At 43.5% G+C, this 24,274-nt stretch overlaps 1 protein-coding gene across 1 annotated transcript in view; it reads right to left on the bottom strand.

The window, feature by feature from the left end:
* Window positions 1-18,172, bottom strand: part of LOC115184544 (protein FAM117B-like) — a 29,044-nt gene extending 10,872 nt beyond the window's left edge. The window contains exons 1-5 of the mRNA XM_029745396.1: window positions 18,155-18,172; window positions 15,382-15,648; window positions 11,084-11,236; window positions 10,931-11,014; window positions 8,496-8,632 (exon numbers count right to left, since the gene is read on the bottom strand). Coding sequence (XP_029601256.1) covers window positions 8,496-8,632; window positions 10,931-11,014; window positions 11,084-11,236; window positions 15,382-15,648; window positions 18,155-18,172 — 659 coding nt within the window. The remainder of the gene's footprint in view (window positions 1-8,495; window positions 8,633-10,930; window positions 11,015-11,083; window positions 11,237-15,381; window positions 15,649-18,154) is intronic.
* Window positions 18,173-24,274: the final 6,102 nt, after the last annotated feature.

Raw genomic sequence — 24,274 nt, 5'->3', positions numbered from 1 at the left:
ACCTTCACAATACACAGAGAAACCCTGTCCATACTGCTACACCTTCACAATACACAGAGAAACCCTGTCCCCATTCTGCTACACCTTCACAATACACAGAGAAACCCTGTCTACTGCTACACCTTCACAATACACACCCTACCTCACAATACACAGAAAACACCCACACCTTCACAATACACAGAGAAACCTGTCCCATACTGCTACCCTTCACAATACAACACAGAGAAACCCTGTCCCATACTGCTACACCTTCACAATACACAGAGAAACCCTGTCTACTGCTACACCTCACAATACACAGAGAAACCCTGTCTACCATACTGCTACACCTTCACAATACACAGAGAAACCCTGTCTACCATACTGCTACACCTTCAGCACAATACACAGAGAAACCCTGTCTACCATACTGCTACACCTTCACAATACACAGAGAAACCCTGTCTACTGCTACACCTTCACAATACACAGAGAAACCCTGTCTACTGCTACACCTTCACAATACACAGAGAAACCCTGTCCCCATACTGCTACACCTTCACAATACACAGAGAAACCCTGTCTACTGCACCCTTCACAATACACAGAGAAAACCCTGTCCCCATACTCTGCTACACCTTCACAAACACAGAGAAACCTGTCTACTGCTACACCTTCACAATACACAGAGAAACCCTGTCCCCATACTGCTACACCTTCACAATACACAGAGAAACCCTGTCTCCATACTGCTACACCTTCACAATACACAGAGAAACCCTGTCTACCATTCTGCTACACCTTCACAATACACAGAGAAACCCTGTCTACCATACTGCTACACCTTCACAATACCTAGAGAAACCCTGTCTACTGCTACACCTTCACAATACACAGAGAAACCCTGTCCCCCATACTGCTACACCTTCACAATACACAGAGAAACCCTGTCTACTGCTACACCTTCACAATACACAGAGAAACCCTGTCTACTGCTACACCTTCACAATACACAGAGAAACCCTGTCTACTGCTACACCTTCACAATACACAGAGAAACCTGTCTACCATACTGCTACACCTTCACAATACACAGAGAAACCCTGTCCCCCATACTGCTACACCTTCACAATACACAGAGAAACCTGTCCCCCATACTGCTACACCTTCACAATACACAGAGAAACCCTGTCTACCATACTGCTACACCTTCACAATACACAGAGAAACCCTGTCCCCATACTGCTACACCTTCACAATACACAGAGAAACCCTGTCTACCATACTGCTACACCTTCACAATACACAGAGAAACCCTGTCTACTGCTACACCTTCACAATACACAGAGAAACCCTGTCTACTGCTACACCTTCACAATACACAGAGAAACCCTGTCCCCCATACTGCTACACCTTCACAATACACAGAGAAACCCTGTCCCCATACTGCTACACCTTCACAATACACAGAGAAACCCTGTCTACCATACTGCTACACCTTCACAATACACAGAGAAACCCTGTCTACCATACTGCTACACCTTCACAATACACAGAGAAACCCTGTCCCCTACTGCTACACCTTCACAATACACAGAGAAACCCTGTCTACCATACTGCTACACCTTCACAATACACAGAGAAACCCTGTCTACCATACTGCTACACCTTCACAATACACAGAGAAACCCTGTCTACTGCTACACCTTCACAATACACAGAGAAACCCTGTCCCCCATACTGCTACACCTTCACAATACACAGAGAAACCCTGTCTACTGCTACACCTTCACAATACACAGAGAAACTCTGTCTACCATACTGCTACACCTTCACAATACACAGAGAAACCCTGTCCCCCATACTGCTACACCTTCACAATACACAGAGAAACCCTGTCTACTGCTACACCTTCACAATACACAGAGAAACCCTGTCCCCCATACTGCTACACCTTCACAATACACAGAGAAACCCTGTCTACTGCTACACCTTCACAATACACAGAGAAACCCTGTCCCCCATACTGCTACACCTTCACAATACACAGAGAAACCCTGTCTACCATACTGCTACACCTTCACAATACACAGAGAAACCCTGTCTACTGCTACACCTTCACAATACACAGAGAAACTCTGTCCCCATACTGCTACACCTTCACAATACACAGAGAAACCCTGTCCCCCATACTGCTACACCTTCACAATACACAGAGAAACCCTGTCCCCCATACTGCTACACCTTCACAATACACAGAGAAACCCTGTCTACTGCTACACCTTCACAATACACAGAGAAACCCTGTCTACTGCTACACCTTCACAATACACAGAGAAACCCTGTCTACTGCTACACCTTCACAATACACAGAGAAACCCTGTCCCCCATACTGCTACACCTTCACAATACACAGAGAAACCCTGTCCCCATACTGCTACACCTTCACAATACACAGAGAACCCTGTCTACATACTGCTACACCTTCACAATACACAGAGAAACCCTGTCTACCATACTGCTACACCTTCACAATACACAGAGAAACCCTGTCTACTGCTACACCTTCACAATACACAGAGAAACCCTGTCCCCCATACTGCTACACCTTCACAATACACAGAGAAACCCTGTCTACCATACTGCTACACCTTCACAATACACAGAGAAACCCTGTCTACCATACTGCTACACCTTCACAATACACAGAGAAACCCTGTCCCCATACTGCTACACCTTCACAATACACAGAGAAACCCTGTCCCCCATACTGCTACACCTTCACAATACACAGAGAAACCCCTGTCCCCCATACTGCTACACCTTCACAATACACAGAGAAACCCTGTCCCCATACTGCTACACCTTCACAATACACAGAGAAACCCTGTCCCCCATACTGCTACACCTTCACAATACACAGAGAAACCCTGTCCCCCATACTGCTACACCTTCACAATACACAGAGAAACCCTGTCCCCATACTGCTACACCTTCACAATACACAGAGAAACCCTGTCCCCATACTGCTACACCTTCACAATACACAGAGAAACCCTGTCCCCCATACTGCTACACCTTCACAATACACAGAGAAACCCTGTCTACTGCTACACCTTCACAATACACAGAGAAACCCTGTCCCCCATACTGCTACACCTTCACAATACACAGAGAAACCCTGTCTACCATACTGCTACACCTTCACAATACACAGAGAAACCCTGTCCCCCATACTGCTACACCTTCACAATACACAGAGAAACCCTGTCCCCCATACTGCTACACCTTCACAATACACAGAGAAACCCTGTCTACCATACTGCTACACCTTCACAATACACAGAGAAACCCTGTCCCCCATACTGCTACACCTTCACAATACACAGAGAAACCCTGTCCCCCATACTGCTACACCTTCACAATACACAGAGAAACCCTGTCCCCCATACTGCTACACCTTCACAATACACAGAGAAACCCTGTCCCCATACTGCTACACCTTCACAATACACAGAGAAACCCTGTCCCCATACTGCTACACCTTCACAATACACAGAGAAACCCTGTCCCCCATACTGCTACACCTTCACAATACACAGAGAAACCCTGTCTACCATACTGCTACACCTTCACAATACACAGAGAAACCCTGTCCCCATACTGCTACACCTTCACAATACACAGAGAAACCCTGTCTACTGCTACACCTTCACAATACACAGAGAAACCCTGTCTACTGCTACACCTTCACAATACACAGAGAAACCCTGTCCCCCATACTGCTACACCTTCACAATACACAGAGAAACCCTGTCCCCATACTGCTACACCTTCACAATACACAGAGAAACCCTGTCCCCTTGCTCCGAGCACGAGGGGGGGGGGGGGGGGGGTCGGTGTATGAGTCCAAATCAAAGTATGTGAAACGCATCATGGAGGCCACTTCTCAAACTCCGTTTGTACATAATTTCACGCGTTGATGCAAGTTTCAGCGGATAGTATGCAAAGAAATATGATGCACCGACGTGAAAAATGATGCAACATTATTTGAGCTGAAGTGAGAGAAAATACACCCCTGATTTCAGAATGAAATGTTGCCTGTTCACATCTTAGAAGTTGCCCGACTACAATATTTTATCTTCTTGCTACGTTGATAAATACATGCTGTGTTAATTTGGGATGTTTACCTGCCTTCGAGCTGTAGATTGCAAGCCCATAATAAGTCATTAGGGCTAACTGGCTAGCTACTAGTACTGCTAGCTAGCTAGATAGCCACTAAGAATTGTTAGCTAGCTACCCATGAAGAATTTACATCTATCTTGCATAATATTAGTTTTATGTCATTTTTGCCTGTTATACTATCTGGTTAGCTACATTATTCCGATTCACATATAGCTAGCTGATAGTTATGAAGTAAAATGGTTGCTTTGTGTATATCCTGTTTCGTCTCTATTGTCACCGTTGTCCAGGCTGGAAGAAGGTTCAGGGAATGGATAAGTCCATAGTAAGTCTATTTATTTTTTTACCTTTATTTAACTAGGCAAGTCAGTTAAGAACAAATTCTTATTTACAATGACGGCCTACAGGGGAACAGTGGGTTAACTGCCTTGTTCAGGGGCAGTACGACAGATTTTTAACTTGTCAGCTCGGGGATTCGATCTTGCAACCTTTCGGTTACTAGTCCAACGCTCTAACCACTAGGCTACACTGCCGCCGTCTGTAGGGCTAGGTGGCTAGCTAGCTACCCACAAAAATGTAAATCTACCTATTTAACCATAACCCTTGCATAACATTAGTTTTAGGTTGTTTTTGCCTGTTTAACTAGCTGGCTAGCCAGATTATTACGGTTCACATTTCCAGCTGATTATTATGCAGTAAAACGTTTACTTTGTATGTCTCTTGTTTGGTCTCTTTTGTTGCCTTTGTCGTTGCGGGAAGAAGGATCAGGGAATGGGGAGATGCAGCGTGAGATAATACCCGAGGTGGAGTGGGGTCAGGGAAGGGTCAGGGAATGGGGAGATGCAGCGTGAGATAATACCCGAGGTGGAGTGGGGTCAGGGAAGGGTCAGGGAATGGGGAGATGCAGCGTGAGATAATACCCGAGGTGGAGTGGGGTCAGGGAAGGATCAGGGAATGGGGAGATGCAGCGTGAGATAATACCCGAGGTGGAGTGGGGTCAGGGAAGGGTCAGGGAATGGGGAGATGCAGCGTGAGATAATACCCGAGGTGGAGTGGGGTCAGGGAAGGATCAGGGAATGGGGAGATGCAGCGTGAGATAATACCCAAGGTGGAGTGGGGTCAGGGAAGGATCAGGGAATGGGAGATGCAGCGTGAGATAATACACGAGGTGGAGTGCGAGAGCTTCTCAAATGTATCGTTTTATACATTCTCCACACTCTCGTCCTGACAAGAACGCACTCAAAAGAATATGGTAGGAGAATGTACTCAGAGCATCAGAATGTGGAGAACGGCAGTATGAATACTGAGAAACAACCAGAGAAACCATGTCTACCATACAGTTAGGATGAGGATACACTCTGCAATTAAAGGTTAGGGTACTCTCTATAACTAAAGGTTAGGGTTAGGGTACTCTGTAACTAAAGGTTAGGGTACTCTGTAACTAAAGGTTAGGGTACTCTCTGTAACTAAAGGTTAGGGTACTCTCTGTAACTAAAGGTTAGGGTTAGGGTACTCTGTAACTAAAGGTTAGGGTACTCTCTGTAACTAAAGGTTAGGGTACTCTCTATAACTAAAGGTTAGGGTTAGGGTACTCTCTGTAACTAAAGGTTAGGGTACTCTCTGTAACTAAAGGTTAGGGTACTCTCTATAACTAAAGGTTAGGGTACTCTCTGTAACTAAAGGTTAGGGTACTCTCTGTAACTAAAGGTTAGGGTACTCTCTGTAACTAAAGGTTAGGGTACTCTCTGTAACTAAAGGTTAGGGTACTCTCTATAACTAAAGGTTAGGGTACTCTCTGTAACTAAAGGTTAGGGTACTCTCTATAACTAAAGGTTAGGGTACTCTCTGTAACTAAAGGTTAGGGTATTCTCTATAACTAAAGGTTAGGGTACTCTCTGTAACTAAAGGTTAGGGTACTCTCTATAACTAAAGGTTAGGGTACTCTCTATAACTAAAGGTTAGGGTTAGGGTACTCTCTGTAACTAAAGGTTAGGGTACTCTCTATAACTAAAGGTTAGGGTACTCTCTATAACTAAAGGTTAGGGTACTCTCTGTAACTAAAGGTTAGGGTACTCTCTATAACTAAAGGTTAGGGTACTCTCTGTAACTAAAGGTTAGGGTTAGGGTACTCTCTGTAACTAAAGGTTAGGGTACTCTCTGTAACTAAAGGTTAGGGTTAGGGTACTCTCTGTAACTAAAGGTTAGGATACTCTCTGTAACTAAACGTTAGGGTACTCTCTATAACTAAAGGTTAGGGTTAGGGTACTCTCTGTAACTAAAGGTTAGGGTACTCTCTATAACTAAAGGTTAGGGTACTCTCTGTAACTAAAGGTTAGGGTTAGGGTACTCTCTGTAACTAAAGGTTAGGGTTCTCTCTGTAACTAAATGTTAGGGTACTCTCTGTAACTAAAGGTTAGGGTTAGGGTACTCTCTGTAACTAAAGGTTAGGGTACTCTCTATAACTAAAGGTTAGGGTACTCTCTGTAACTAAAGGTTAGGGTTAGGGTACTCTCTATAACTAAAGGTTAGGGTACTCTCTGTAACTAAAGGTTAGGGTTAGGGTACTCTCTGTAACTAAAGGTTAGGGTACTCTCTATAACTAAAGGTTAGGGTACTCTCTGTAACTAAAGGTTAGGGTACTCTCTATAACTAAAGGTTAGGGTACTCTCTGTAACTAAAGGTTAGGGTACTCTCTGTAACTAAAGGTTAGGGTTGGGGTACTCTCTGTAACTAAAGGTTAGGGTACTCTCTGTAACTAAAGGTTAGGGTTAGGGTACTCTCTGTAACTAAAGGTTAGGGTACTCTCTGTAACTAAAGGTTAGGGTACTCTCTATAACTAAAGGTTAGGGTACTCTCTGTAACTAAAGGTTAGGGTACTCTCTGTAACTAAAGGTTAGGGTACTCTCTGTAACTAAAGGTTAGGGTACTCTCTGTAACTAAAGGTTAGGGTACTCTCTGTAACTAAAGGTTAGGGTACTCTCTATAACTAAAGGTTAGGGTACTCTCTGTAACTAAAGGTTAGGGTACTCTCTATAACTAAAGGTTAGGGTACTCTCTGTAACTAAAGGTTAGGGTACTCTCTGTAACTAAAGGTTAGGGTACTCTCTGTAACTAAAGGTTAGGGTACTCTCTATAACTAAAGGTTAGGGTTAGGGTACTCTGTAACTAAAGGTTAGGGTACTCTCTATAACTAAAGGTTAGGGTACTCTCTATAACTAAAGGTTAGGGTACTCTCTATAACTAAAGGTTAGGGTACTCTCTGTAACTAAAAGTTAGGGTATTCTCTGTAACTAAAGGTTAGGGTACTCTCTGTAACTAAAGGTTAGGGTTAGGGTACTCTCTGTAACTAAAGGTTAGGGTACTCTCTGTAACTAAAGGTTAGGGTACTCTCTGTAACTAAAGGTTAGGGTTAGGGTATTCTCTATAACTAAAGGTCAGGGTACTCTCTGTAACTAAAGGTTAGGGTACTCTCTATAACTAAAGGTTAGGGTTAGGGTACTCTCTATAACTAAAGGTTAGGGTACTCTCTATAACTAAAGGTTAGGGTACTCTCTATAACTAAAGGTTAGGGTACTCTCTGTAACTAAAGGTTAGGGTTAGGGTACTCTCTGTAACTCAAGGTTAGGGTACTCTCTATAACTAAAGGTCAGGGTACTCTCTATAACTAAAGGTTAGGGTACTCTCTGTAACTAAAGGTTAGGGTACTCTCTGTAACTAAAGGTTAGGGTTAGGGTACTCTCTGTAACTAAAGGTTAGGGTACTCTCTATAACTAAAGGTTAGGGTACTCTCTATAACTAAAGGTTAGGGTACTCTCTGTAACTAAAGGTTAGGGTACTCTCTATAACTAAAGGTTAGGGTACTCTCTGTAACTAAAGGTTAGGGTACTCTCTGTAACTAAAGGTTAGGGTACTCTCTGTAACTAAAGGTTAGGGTACTCTCTGTAACTAAAGGTTAGGGTTAGGGTACTCTCTGTAACTAAAGGTTAGGGTACTCTCTGTAACTAAATGTTAGGGTACTCTGTAACTAAAGGTTAGGGTACTCTCTGTAACTAAAGGTTAGGGTACTCTCTATAACTAAAGGTTAGGGTACTCTCTATAACTAAAGGTTAGGGTACTCTCTGTAACTAAAGGTTAGGGTTAGGGTACTCTCTATAACTAAAGGTTAGGGTACTCTCTATAACTAAAGGTTAGGGTACTCTCTGTAACTAAAGGTTAGGGTACTCTCTGTAACTAAAGGTTAGGGTACTCTCTGTAACTAAAAGTTAGGGTATTCTCTGTAACTAAAAGTTAGGGTATTCTCTGTAACTAAAGGTTAGGGGAAGGAGTAGATAGAATGAGGCTCAGGGTAGGGTACCTGTGACTGGATGATGGCAGCATGACTACCGTTGAAGGGGGACTTGCGGTCCTTGTCCCTGCGGTGACGGCTGCTGCGCTTACTACGCTGGAGTTGCTGTCGTAATTTAGCAATCTGGAGGAGAGAAGAGTTACTGGGTTAGGGGGTATATTGGTAGGATGTTATCTAATTTAGCAATCTGGAGGAGAGAAGAGTTACTGGGTTAGGGAGTATATTGGTAGGATGTTATCTAAGCACGAAGATGTGGAGAGTCACTATGTTGTAACTATGTTGTAACTATGTTGTCATTATGTTGTCATTATGTTGTCACTATGTTGTCATTATGTTGTCACTATGTTGTCATTATGTTGTCATTATGTTGTCACTATGTTGTCACTATGTTGTCACTATGTTGTAACTATGTTGTTATTATGTTGTCATTATGTTGTCACTATGTTGTTATTATGTTGTCAGTATGTTGTCACTATGTTGTCAGTATGTTGTCACTATGTTGTCACTATGTTGTTATTATGTTGTCATTATGTTGTCACTATGTTGTCATTATGTTGTTACTATGTTGTCACTATGTTGTCACTATGTTGTTATTATGTTGTCATTATGTTGTCATTATGTTGTCACTATGTTGTAACTATGTTGTCACTATGTTGTTATTATGTTGTTACTATGTTGTCAGTATGTTGTAACTATGTAGTTATTATGTTGTCACTATGTTGTAACTATGTAGTTATTATGTTGTCAATATGTTGTCACTATGTTGTCACTATGTTGTCACTATGTTGTTATTATGTTGTCACTATGTTGTCACTATGTTGTCATTATGTTGTAACTATGTTGTTATTATGTTGTAACTATGTTGTCAGTATGTTGTAACTATGTTGTCAGTATGTTGTTATTATGTTGTCACTATGTTGTCACTATGTTGTTATTATGTTGTCACTATGTTGTTATTATGTTGTCATTATGTTGTCATTATGTTGTCACTATGTTGTAACTATGTTGTCACTATGTTGTAACTATGTTGTCACTATGTTGTTATTATGTTGTTACTATGTTGTCAGTATGTTGTAACTATGTAGTTATTATGTTGTCACTATGTTGTCAGTATGTTGTAACTATGTAGTTATTATGTTGTCACTATGTTGTAACTATGTAGTTATTATGTTGTCACTATGTTGTAACTATGTAGTTATTATGTTGTCACTATGTTGTCACTATGTTGTTATTATGTTGTCACTATGTTGTCACTATGTTGTCATTATGTTGTAACTATGTTGTTATTATGTTGTAACTATGTTGTCAGTATGTTGTAACTATGTTGTCAATATGTTGTTATTATGTTGTCACTATGTTGTCACTATGTTGTCACTATGTTGTTATTATGTTGTTATTATGTTGTCACTATGTTGTCATTATGTTGTAACTATGTTGTTATTATGTTGTCACTATGTTGTCACTATGTTGTCAGTATGTTGTTATTATGTTGTCACTATGTTGTTATTATGTTGTCATTATGTTGTCATTATGTTGTCACTATGTTGTAACTATGTTGTCACTATGTTGTAACTATGTTGTCACTATGTTGTTATTATGTTGTTACTATGTTGTCAGTATGTTGTAACTATGTAGTTATTATGTTGTCACTATGTTGTCAGTATGTTGTAACTATGTAGTTATTATGTTGTCACTATGTTGTAACTATGTAGTTATTATGTTGTCACTATGTTGTCACTATGTTGTCACTATGTTGTTATTATGTTGTCACTATGTTGTCACTATGTTGTCATTATGTTGTAACTATGTTGTTATTATGTTGTAACTATGTTGTCAGTATGTTGTAACTATGTTGTCAGTATGTTGTTATTATGTTGTCACTATGTTGTCACTATGTTGTCACTATGTTGTTATTATGTTGTCACTATGTTGTCACTATGTTGTCACTATGTTGTTATTATGTTGTAACTATGTTGTTATTATGTTGTCATTATGTTGTTATTATGTTGTCACTATGTTGTCACTATGTTGTCACTATGTTGTTATTATGTTGTCACTATGTTGTCACTATGTTGTCATTATGTTGTCACTATGTTGTTATTATGTTGTTATTATGTTGTCACTATGTTGTCATTATGTTGTCATTATGTTGTCACTATGTTGTCATTATGTTGTTATTATGTTGTCATTATGTTGTTATTATGTTGTCACTATGTTGTTATTATGTTGTCATTATGTTGTCACTATGTTGTCATTATGTTGTCACTATGTTGTCACTATGTTGTCATTATGTTGTCACTATGTTGTCACTATGTTGTAACTATGTTGTAACTATGTTGTCACTATGTTGTTAATATGTTGTCACTACGCTGTCACTACGCTGTCACTATCTAAAGGCAGAGGCTGAACCGTGTGACTGACCTCTTTCAGCTGGTCGGTGCTCCCGCAGGAGGCCGACCTCTTGTGGCTCCCCCGCCTCCTCTCATCCGCCCAGGCCCTGGGGGTCTGACACCACAGAGAGAGACAGGTGAGACGCACGCATACAAACACACACACACTCATACACACACTCACCTGAGTGGCCTTGTCCCTCATGCAGGGAGTGTGGTGGGCGTGGCTTCCGTCCTGAGGCCGGGGACCAATCAGGTAAGAGCCAGGGAGCGTGCCCAGTAGGGGCCACAGCTGGGAGGAGCCAGAGGATGTGGGAGGAGCTGAATCAGCTGCTCTCTGCAGAAAGACAGGAGGAGAAGAAGAGAGGGGGAATATAAGAAATACATTTCATTCTAACAAATTAGCAAAGAGTTGTTTGTAAACAGCCCTTGTGTAAGTAAACAAACATTAGCTATGTCAACAGAAAGCCTATCTACCCAGGGCCCAGAGCGACCCTATGAGCATCTGTTGGCTGGGGATAGGGTCTGGGCCAGATAGACAAATGGTTTGACCCTCTGTCTGTCTGTCCAATCCCTAACCATCCACAGGCCTATGGTAAAGCTCATTCTACTGTGAGATGCTCAGACTGAGGCAGGTGCCCCACTGATGTACACCATCAATACAATACACACTAACCATCAAACCCAGCCATATAAACCCTTAGCCATCATACAGACCATCCAATCCCAGCCATATAAACCCTTACCCATCATACAGACCATCCAGCCCAGCCATATAAACCCTTAGCCATCATACAGACCATCCAACCAGCCATATAAACCCTTAGCCATCATACAGACCATCCAACCAGCCATATAAACCCTAACCCATCATACAGACCATCCAACCCAGCCATATAAACCCTAACCCATCATACAGACCATCAAACCCAGCCATATAAACCCTTAGCCATCATACAGACCATCCAACCCAGCCATATAAACCCTTAGCCATCATACAGACCCTCCAACCCAGCCATATAAACCCTTAGCCATCATACAGACCATCCAACCAGCCATATAAACCCTTAGCCATCATACAGACCATCCAACCAGCCATATAAACCCTTAGCCATCATACAGACCATCCAACCCAGCCATATAAACCCTTAGCCATCATACAGACCATCCAACCCAGCCATATAAACCCTTAGCCATCATACAGACCCTCCAACCCAGCCATATAAACCCTTAGCCATCATACAGACCATCCAACCCAGCCATATAAACCCTTAGCCATCATACAGACCATCCAACCCAGCCATATAAACCCTTAGCCATTATACAGACCATCCAACCCAGCCATATAAACCCTTAGCCATCATACAGACCATCCAACCCAGCCATATAAACCCTTAGCCATCATACAGACCATCCAACCCAGCCATATAAACCCTTACCCATCATACAGACCATCCAACCCAGCCATATAAACCCTTAGCCATCATACAGACCATCCAACCCAGCCATATAAACCCTTAGCCATCATACAGACCATCCAACCCAGACATATAAACCCTTAGCCATCATACAGACCATCTAACCCAGCCGTATAAACCCTAACCCATCATACAGACCATCCAACCAGACATATAAACCCTTAGCCATCATACAGACCATCCAACCAGCCATATAAACCCTTAGCCATCATACAGACCATCCAAACAGCCATATAAACCCTTAGTCATCATACAGACCATCCAACCCAGCCATATAAACCCTTAGCCATCATACAGACCATCCAACCCAGCTATATAAACCCTTAGCCATCATACAGACCATCCAACCCAGCCATATAAACCCTTAGCCATCATACAGACCATCCAACCCAGCCATATAAACCCTTAGCCATCATACAGACCAAATAACCCAGCCGTATAAACCCTAACCCATCATACAGACCATCCAACCAGCCATATAAACCCTTAGCCATCATACAGACCATCCAACCCAGCCATATAAACCCTTAGCCATCATACAGATCATCCAGCCCAGCCATATAAAACCCTTAGCCATCATACAGACCATCCAACCCAGCCATATAAACCCTTAGCCATCATACAGACCATCCAACCCAGCCATATAAACCCTTAGCCATCATACAGACCCTCCAACCCAGCCATATAAACCCTTAGCCATCATACAGACCATCCAACCCAGCCATATAAACCCTTAGCCATCATACAGACCATCCAACCAGCCATATAAACCCTTAGCCATCATACAGACCATCCAACCCAGCCGTATAAACCCTAACCCATCATACAGACCATCCAACCCAGCCATATAAACCCTAACCCATCATACAGACCATCCAACCAGCCATATAAACCCTTAGCCATCATACAGACCATCCAGCCCAGCCATATAAACCCTTACCCATCATACAGACCATCCAACCCAGCCATATAAACCCTAACCCATCATACAGACCATCCAACCAGCCATATAAACCCTTAGCCATCATACAGACCATCCAGCCCAGCCATATAAACCCTTAGCCATCATACAGACCATCCAACCAGCCATATAAACCCTTAGCCATCATACAGACCATCCAACCCAGCCATATAAACCCTAACCCATCATACAGACCATCCAACCCAGCCATATAAACCCTTTGCCATCATACAGACCCTCCAACCCAGCCATATAAACCCTTAGCCATCATACAGACCATCCAACCCAGCCATATAAACCCTTAGCCATCATACAGACCATCCAACCCAGCCATATAAACCCTTAGCCATCATACAGACCATCCAACCAGCCATATAAACCCTTAGCCATCATACAGACCATCCAACCCAGCCATATAAACCCTTAGCCATCATACAGACCATCCAACCAGCCATATAAACCCTAACCCATCATACAGACCATCCAACCAGCCATATAAACCCTTAGCCATCATACAGACCATCCAACCAGCCATATAAACCCTTAGCCATCATACAGACCATCCAACCCAGCCATATTAACCCTTACCCATCATACAGACCATCCAACCCAGCCATATAAACCCTTAGCCATCATACAGACCATCCAACCCAGCCATATAAACCCTTAGCCATCATACAGACCATCCAACCCAGCCATATAAACCCTTAGCCATCATACAGACCATCCAACCCAGCCATATAAACCCTTAGCCATCATACAGACCATCCAACCAGCCATATAAACCCTAACCCATCATACAGACCATCCAACCCAGCCTCTCTACCCCCTGTCCCCAGATATCCTCCTGTCCCCAGATATCCTCCTGTCCCCAGATATCCTCCTGTCCCCAGATATCCCCCTGTCCCCAGATATCCCCCTGTCCCCAGATATCCCCCTGTCCCCAGATATCCTCCTGTCCCCAGATATCCTCCTGTCCCCAGATATCCCCCTGTCCCCAGATATCCTCCTGTCCCCAGATATCCTCCTGTCCCCAGATATCCCCCTGTCCCCAGATATCCTCCTGTCCCCAGATATCCTCCTGTCCCCAGATATCCTCCTGTCCCCAGATATCCTCCTGTCTCCTCTACCCCCTGTCCCCAGATATCCTCCTGTCCCCAGATATCCTCCTGTCCCCAGATATCCCCCTGTCCCCAGATATCTTCCTGTCTCCTCTACCCCCTGTCCCCAGATATCCCCCTGTCCCCAGATATCCTCCTGTCCCCAGATATCCTCCTGTCCCCAGATATCCTCCTGTCCCCAGATATCCCCCTGTCCCCAGATATCCTCCTGTCTCCTCTACCCCCTGTCCCCAGATATCCTCCTGTCCCCAGATATTCTCCTGTCCCCAGACCCCTCTACCCCCTGTCCCTCTACCCCCTGTCCCCTCTACCCCCTGTCTCCTCTACCCCCTGTCTCCTCTACCCCCTGTCCCCAGATATCCTTCTGTCCCTCTACCCCCTGTCCCCTCTACCCCTGTCCCCAGATATCCCCCTGTCCCCTCTACCCCCTGTCCCTCTACCCCCTGTCCCCTCTACCCCCTGTCCCTCTACCCCCTGTCCCCTCTACCCTGTTTAGATGAAGAAACAAGCTGGGTCTGCTATGATTGTCATGCTGCTCAGATGAACCCGAACACAAGAGAGAGAGAGCTGGTCCAGCAGAGAAGCTATATTTGGCAGTAGAGCCCTCCCTTTCCCTCAGAACCAAGCATCACTGTTGCTATGGGACTAGGGCACTTCATACTGCATATCTGGATCCAAACACAAACCAGATGCCAACAATGTGCTCTCTCTTTCTCTCTCTCCCCTCTTTCTCCCCCTCTCTCTCTCTGCAGGACCACACTCTTAAACATGGGACAACAACATGATACAGTAGTCATCACTATTAAGAACACACAGCCATGATCAAGAGAAGATAAATGATAAATGTATGATCAATGCCGAGCCGTGCATTCATTACCGGTAGTATTATCCGGTTGATAATCCGGTCCAGTGATTGGCTCACCTGTGAAGAGGCCTTGTGATGGAGGGTACGTGCCCAGCAGCGAGGCGAGAGATGAGACCTGCCGCTAATCTGGAGACGAGACTGGGGGGGATCAGGGGAGAGGAACCGGGAGAGGAACCGGGAGAGGGACCGGGAGAGGAACCGGGAGAGGGACCGGGAGAGGAACCGGGAGAGGGCGACAGCGGAGCAGAGATGTCGGAGACGGAGACGATAGACACAAACAAGCAGTAATGAACAGATGGCTCGTGGATGCGCATAGAGAGGTTGCTATGGGCGTTGCTGTAGCCTGCCGTCCTGAAACGCGCGGTGTTGTTGATCGATGAGCAGTCCGTTTTTGTCGTGATGGTGAAAATATATCATCCGATGAAAATGATGTAAAATATTTCAGATAGCGAGGATCCACGTTGCAGATTAGCGCGGAGAATATCAGGGAAATAACAGGGCTGGAAGATCCTTTGCTTTGCAGAGCGGAGAGAGACCGTCACAGCGGATCCCGTGCGTGGCTTTTGTCGTAGCGAGTCACCGCGCGGCTCGTGCTGATGCTGCAGTTGCTAGGGCGCGTGGTGCAGATGATCTGCACCGACCAAGGCGCGCGTGTGCGGGGCGAGATTTACCGTATAAATAACAGTGCGGTGGTTTCCATGCGGACTGGGGCTGCGTTTCAGACCGTCTATAAAACCCACCGGTCTATACGGGTTTAACAGTCACGGAAACGGATTATTTTCCGTTACAGAACAAAAACAATGCCTGAAATCAAATAGACTTTGAGGCAGTTGTCAGCAACACACAATATAACGTGTAAAGTCCATGATCCAGGGTCAGGCTCACTTGGGGAGACGATTTCTCATAGTGATGTTTTTGAAGCTCTATGTGCCTTAGAGTTGTGAAGTGTATGACAGCAGTGTAGCGATAGTAGTATGTATGTAATAACGCGTAGTTTTATCCCTCCATCGCATACATCTGTCCCATAGGGATTTCACCAGAGGACAGGAACAAAAGGAAAAACACTGTTACGTTTTAAACCAAGTTTGACGAGAGGTTGTGAAAGGTCATGAAATTACCTTTCAAATGATATATAATATAACCCGACGGTGAAAGCACCAGCTACAACGAGCCTAGTGTTTAAACATCGCCCATATTGTGCCTTTGGCATTAGAAGGTTGGAAGGTTAACCACAGAATTCCATGTAATGTGTTTGGATTGTAACTTCCGCGATAGAGGCACCACGTTAAAACAAGCACAGCTGTGTGTTTGGATTGTAACTTCCGCGATAGAGGCACCACGTTAAAACAAGCACAGCTGTGTGCTGGGATTGTAACTTCCGCGATAGAGGCACCACGTTAAAACAAGCACAGCTGTGTGTTTGGATTGTAACTTCCGCGATAGAGGCACCACGTTAAAACAAGCACAGCTGTGTGTTTGGATTGTAACTTCCGCGATAGAGGCACCACGTTAAAACAAGCACAGCTGTGTGTTTGGATTGTAACTTCCGCGATAGAGGCACCACGTTAAAACAAGCACAGCTGTGTGCTGGGATTGTAACTTCCGCGATAGAGGCACCACGTTAAAACAAGCACAGCTGTGTGTTTGGATTGTAACTTCCGCGATAGAGGCACCACGTTAAAACAAGCACAGCTGTGTGTTTGGATTGTAACTTCCGCGATAGAGGCACCACGTTAAAACAAGCACAGCTGTGTGTTTGGATTGTAACTTCCGCGATAGAGGCACCACGTTAAAACAAGCACAGCTGTGTGCTGGGATTGTAACTTCCGCGATAGAGGCACCACGTTCAAACAAGCACAGCTGTGTGTTTGGATTGTAACTTCCACGATAGAGGCACCACGTTAAAACAAGCACAGCTAGAACAGGGTTTAGATTTGCAGATACAGGGTCATCACGGAATCCACTCGTTAATGCCCAGTTCATGTGCTACTCAGAAACTAGGAACCTCCGAGTTGGAATGAATAGTTATTTGTGTAGAGCTTCCTATTGGTTAACTCTGATACTTCCCAAGTGGGAAACTGGGGATCACACTGGATATCTGTATCTACATTGTTCAGGATATCTGACGTTTGATTAGATATGAGGAATAGACAGACATGCTCCAGATACACACGTCCTTCATTTCATACGGATTACAACCCAGCTACGAGCTGTCCAGTGGCAAGAGCCTACCAGACTAGCTAAATATCAAATCAAATGTATTTATATAGCCCTTCTTACATCAGCTGATATCTCAAAGTGCTGTACAGAAACCCAGCCTAAAACCCCAAACAGCTAGCAATGCAGGTGTAGAAGCACAGTGGCTAGGAAAAACTCCCTAGAAAGGCCAGAACCTAGGAAGAAACCTAGAGAGGAACCAGGCTATGAGGGGTGGCCAGTCCTCTTCTGGCTGTGCCGGGTGGAGATTAGAAACCTAGAGAGGAACCAGGCTATGAGGGGTGGCCAGTCCTCTTCTGGCTGTGCCGGGTGGAGATTATAACAGAACATGGCCAAGATGTTCAAATGTTCATAAATGACCAGCAGGGTCAAATAATAATAATCACAGTGAACAGGTCAGGGTTCCATAGCTGGGGACACGCAGGGCCTGGGTTAGCCTCCACATCACCCGGGGAACAGAGGATGAGGGTACGGCTAAAGGCTAACAAAAGACCTGCCTTGTTGTTTGTGTTGTTAAGGCAGAGCATCGGTTTATTATAGACAGACTTCTCCCCATTTTAGCGACTACTGCATCAACATGTTTTGACCAAGACAGTTTACAATCTAGTGTTACTCCAAGCAGTTTAGTCATCTCCACTTGCTCAATAAATGAAGGAGCTGAGTTGGCTAAGGTGCCCCAAAGCTTTTCATTCTTTATATAATTAATCTTTGTTCCATAGTGGAGTCTTTTTATTTAGTTTAGTCACATGGTTTCTCAATTTGCAGTACGTTTACCAATCGGTTGTGCAGCCAGACCTATATGCCATTCCTTTTGCCTCATCCCTCTCAACCATAAAATGTTTCAATCCCTCATCAATCCACGGGGATTTAACCGTTTTTACAGTCATTTTCTTAATGGGTGCTTATTAGTAACTGGAATCAATTTCATAAATGTGTCCAGTGCAGCGTCTGGTTGCTCCTCATTACACACCACAGACCAGCACATATTCTTCACATCATCAACATATGAACTTATTGTATGACCTCTTATACACTATATTAGGCCCAGCCTTTGGAACTTTGGTTTTCCTAGATATGGCTACTATATTGTGATCACTACATCCTATGGATTTGGATACTGCTTTAAAGCAAATATCTGCAGAGTTAGTAAATATGTGATCAATACATGTTGATGATTTCATTCCTGTGCTTTTTGTAACTACCCTGGTAGGTTGACTGATATCCAGGTTGCAGGCTCTGGTTACAGTTTGAAGTGTTTTCCTGAGTGGGGCAGCTTGATGAGAGCCAGTCAATATTTAAATCACCCAGAAAATATACTTCTCTGTTGATATCACATACATTATCAAGCATTTCCAAGGGTTTAGGGCTAACCCTCCAAGGGGTTAGGATTGGGGCTAACCCTCCAAGGGGTTAGGATTGGGGCTAACCCTCCAAGGGGTTAGGATTGGGGCTAACCCTCCAAGGGGTTAGGATTGGGGCTAACCCTCCAAGGGGTTAGGATTGGGGCTAACGCTCTAAGGGGTTAGGGTTAAGGTTGGGACTAACGCTCCAAGTGGTTAGGATTAGGATTAACCGTCCAAGGGGTTAGGATTAACTCTCCAAGGGGTTAGGGTTAAGGGCTAACCCTCCAAGGGGTTAGGGCTAACCCTCCAAGGTGTTAGGATTGGGGCTAACCCTCCAAGGGGTTAGGGCTAACCTTTCAAGGTGTTAGGTTTGGGGCTAACCCTCCAAGGGGTTAAGGGCTAACCCTCCAAGGGGTTAAGGGCTAACCCTCCAAGGTGTTAGGTTAAGGGCTAACCCTCCAAGGGGTTAGGATTGGGGCTAACCCTCCAAGGGGTTAATATTGGGGCTAACCCTCCAAGGGGTTAAGGTTAAGGGCTAACCCTCCAAGGGGTTAGGGCTAACCTTTCAAGGTGTTAGATTTGGGGCTAACCCTCCAAGGGGTTAGGGCTAACCCTCCAAGGTGTTAAGTTTGGGGCTAACCCTCCAAGGGGTTAAGGTTAAGGGCTAACCCTCCAAGGTGTTAAGTTTGGGGCTAACCCTCCAAGGGGTTAAGGTTGGGGCTAACCCTCCAAGGGGTTAGGATTGGGGCTAACCCTCCAAGGGGTTAGGGCTAACCTTTCAAGGTGTTAGGTTTGGGGCTAACTCTCCAAGGGGTTAGGATTAACTCTCCAAGGAGTTAGGATTAACTCTCCAAGTGGTTAGGGTTAGGATTAACTCTCTAAGGGGTTAGGGTTAGTATTAACTCTCCAAGGGGTTAGGGTTAGGATTAACTCTCCAAGGGGTTAGGGTTAGGATTAACTCTCCAAGGGGTTAGGATTAACTCTCCAAGGAGTTAGGATTAGGATTAACTCTCCAAGGGGTTAGGGTTAGGATTAACTCTCCAAGGGGTTAGGGTTAGGATTAACTCTCCAAGGGGTTAGGATTAACTCTCCAAGGGGTTAGGGTTAGGATTAACCCTCCAAGGGGTTAGGATTAACTCTCCAAGGGGTTAGGGTTAACCTTCCAAGGAGTTAGGGTTAGGATTAACTCTCCAAGGGGTTAGGATTAACTCTCCAAGAGGTTAGGATTAACTCTCCAAGGGGTTAGGATTAACTCTCCAAGGGGTTAGGGTTAACTCTCCAAGGGGTTAGGGTTAACCTTCCAAGGAGTTAGGGTTAGGATTAACTCTCCAAGGGGTTAGGATTAACTCTCCAAGAGGTTAGGATTAACTCTCCAAGGGGTTAGGGTTAACCTTCCAAGGAGTTAGGGTTAGGATTAACTCTCCAAGGGGTTAGGATTAACTCTCCAAGAGGTTAGGATTAACTCTCCAAGGGGTTAGGATTAACTCTCCAAGGGGTTAGGGTTAACCCTCCAAGGGGTTAGGATTAACCCTCCAAGGGGTTAGGATTAACTCTCCAAGGGGTTAGGGTTAACCCTCCAAGAGGTACTATAGACACACACATCAAACGTTCAATGTATAATTTGTCCATTATGTGAGACATTCTAGTTGTGCAAATGTAATGTTCATAATGCTGTAACCGCCCTGGCTAGCTACCACCTTCTAACAGGGGAAGGGAGAGGAGATACCTAATCACCTTCTAACAGGGGAAGGGAGAGGAGATACCTAATCACCTTCTAACAGGGAAATAATTTATTTTATGATCATTTATTACCTATATAACTATAACTATACCACTATAACTATACCACTATAACTATACCACTGTGTTTATACATTTATTACCACTATAACTATACCACTATAACTATACCACTATATCTATACCACTATAACTATACCACTATAACTATACCACTATATCTATACCACTATAACTATACCACTATATCTATACCACTATAACTATATAACTATAACTATACCACTATAACTATACCACTATATCTATACCACTATAACTATACCACTATATCTATACCACTATATCTATACCACTATATCTATACCACTATAACTATACCACTATATCTATACCACTATAACTATAACTATATAACTATAACTATACCACTATAACTATACCACTATATCTATACCACTATATCTATACCACTATAACTATACCACTATATCTATACCACTATATCTATACCACTATAACTATACCACTATAACTATATAACTATAACTATACCACTATAACTATACCACTATATCTATACCACTATAACTATACCACTATAACTATACCACTATATCTATACCACTATATCTATACCACTATAACTATACCACTATAACTATACCACTATAACTATACCACTATATCTATACCACTATAACTATACCACTATAACTATACCACTGTGTTTATACATTTATTACCTATATAACTATACCACTATAACTATACCACTATAACTATACCACTATATCTATACCACTATAACTATACCACTATAACTATACCACTATAACTATACCACTATATCTATACCACTATAACTATACCACTATAACTATACCACTATATCTATACCACTATAACTATACCACTATAACTATACCACTGGGTTTATACATTTATTACCTATATAACTATTCCACTATAACTATTCCACTATAACTATACCACTATAACTATACCACTATAACTATACCACTATAACTATACCACTATTCCACTATATCTATACCACTATAACTATACCACTATATCTATACCACTATATCTATACCACTATAACTATACCACTATAACTATACCACTATAACTATACCACTATATCTATACCACTATAACTATACCACTATAACTATACCACTGTGTTTATACATTTATTACCTATATAACTATACCACTATAACTATACCACTATAACTATACCACTATATCTATACCACTATAACTATACCACTATAACTATACCACTATAACTATACCACTATATCTATACCACTATTACTATACCACTATAACTATACCACTATAACTATACCACTATAACTATACTACTATAACTATACCACTATAACTATACCACTGGGTTTATACATTTATTACCTATATAACTATACCACTATAACTATACCACTGCTATAACTATACCACCATAACTATACCACTATAACTATACCACTGGGTTTATACATTTATTACCTATATAACTATACCACTATAACTATACCACTATAACTATACCACTATAACTATATAACTATAACTATACCACTATATCTATACCACTATAACTATACCACTGTAACTATACCACTACAACTATACCACTATAACTATACCACTATAACTATACCACTATAACTATACCACTATATCTATACCACTATAACTATACCACTATAACTATACCACTATAACTATACCACTATAACTATATAACTATAACTATACCACTATACCTATACCACTATAACTATACCACTGGGTTTATACATTTATCACCTATATAACTATACCACTATAACTATACAGGGTTAGGGTTACCAGGCATTACCACTATAACTATACCACTATAACTATACCACTGGAAGTTAGGGTTACCAGGTATTGTGAGGGTTAGGGTTACCAGGTATTGTGTGGCTTAGGGTTACCAGGTATTAACTGTGAGGGTTAGGGTTACCAGGTAGTGGTTGGTGTGAGGGTTAGGGTTACCAGGTATTACCGAACCCTGAGTTCTTAATAAATACACCATTGTGTTTTGATACATTTATTAAAATGTTTTTGTTTTGTGTCAAACCTGTAGTGTTCATCATATTAACAGAGGTCAGAGTTCACCCTTACAGAGAATAGCAGAGGTCAGAGTTCACCCTTACAGAGGTCAGAGTTCACCCTTACAGAGCATAGCAGAGGTCAGAGTTCAACCTTACAGAGAATAGTAGAGGTCAGAGTTCACCCTTACAGAGAATAGTAGAGGTCAGAGTTCACCCTTACAGAGAATAGCAGAGGTCAGAGTTCACCCTTACAGAGAATAGCAGAGGTCACCCTTACAGAGGTCAGAGTTCACCCTTACAGAACACTGAAACTGACAGTCCCTGACACACACTTCAGGGCCTGCATGGCACACACACACACACACACACATCCACATGGTACAGATTCACAAGACAGGGTAAAAACAGTTCCAGCATGATTCAGAAGGTTTGCTTTAAAAGACAGAGTTGGATTCCGAGCAGACAGAATTGTGGGAATCGGAGTTTCTCTGCTGAAAGAGTGAGGTGTTCGTCCATTTCTGAACAGATCCATCCTGCTTCTTTTGATGTTGTCCCAGAATCCCAGTGTTCTCTGGCGATTAATCCCTCGGTCCTGTCTGGCGATTAATCCCCCGGTCCTGTCTGGCGATTAGTCCCCCGGTCCTGTCTGGCGATTAGTCCCTCGGTCCTGTCTGGCGATTAGTCCCTCGGTCCTGTCTGGCGATTAGTCCCTCGGTCCTGTCTGGCGATTAGTCCCTCGGTCCTGTCTGGCGATTAGTCCCTCGGTCCTGTCTGGCGATTAGTCCCTCTGTCCTGTCTGGCGATTAGTCCCCGTCCTGTCTGGTGATTGTAGTCCCCCCCAGTCCTGTCTGGTGATTGTAGTCCCCCCCAGACCTGTCTGGTGATTGTAGTCCCCCCCAGACCTGTCTGGTGATTGTAGTCCCCCCCAGTCCTGTCTGGTGATTGTAGTCCCCCCCAGTCCTGTCTGGTGATTGTAGTCCCCCCCAGTCCTGTCTGGTGATTGTAGTCCCCCCAGTCCTGTCTGGTGATTGTAGTCCCCCCAGTCCTGTCTGGTGATTGTAGTCCCCCAGTCCTGTCTGGTGATTGTAGTCCCCCCAGTCCTGTCTGGTGATTGTAGTCCCCCCAGTCCTGTCTGGTGATTGTTGTCCCCCCCAGTCCTGTCTGGTGATTGTTGTCCCCCCCAGTCCTGTCTGGTGATTGTAGTCCCCCCAGTGCTGTCTGGTGATTGTAGTCCCAGTCCTGTCTGGTGATTGTAGTCCCAGTCCTGTCTGGTGATTGTAGTCCTCCAGTCCTGTCTGGTGATTGTAGTCCCCCCAGTCCTGTCTGGTGATTGTAGTATCCCCCAGTCCTGTCTGGTGATTGTAGTCCCCCAGTCCTGTCTGGTGATTATAGTCTGTCCTGTCTGGTGATTGTAGTCCCAGTCCTGTCTGGTGATTGTAGTCGTCCCAGTCCTGTCTGGTGATTGTAGTCCCCCCCAGTCCTGTCTGGTGATTGTAGTCTCCCCAGTCCTGTCTGGTGATTGTAGTCCCCCCCAGTCCTGTCTGGTGATTGTAGTCC

This window comes from Salmo trutta, unplaced genomic scaffold, assembly GCF_901001165.1.
Source record: "Salmo trutta unplaced genomic scaffold, fSalTru1.1, whole genome shotgun sequence".
NCBI lineage: Eukaryota > Metazoa > Chordata > Actinopteri > Salmoniformes > Salmonidae > Salmo > Salmo trutta.
The sequence above is the reverse complement of the archived record's forward strand: the minus strand, read 5'-3'. Positions and strand labels throughout refer to the sequence as shown.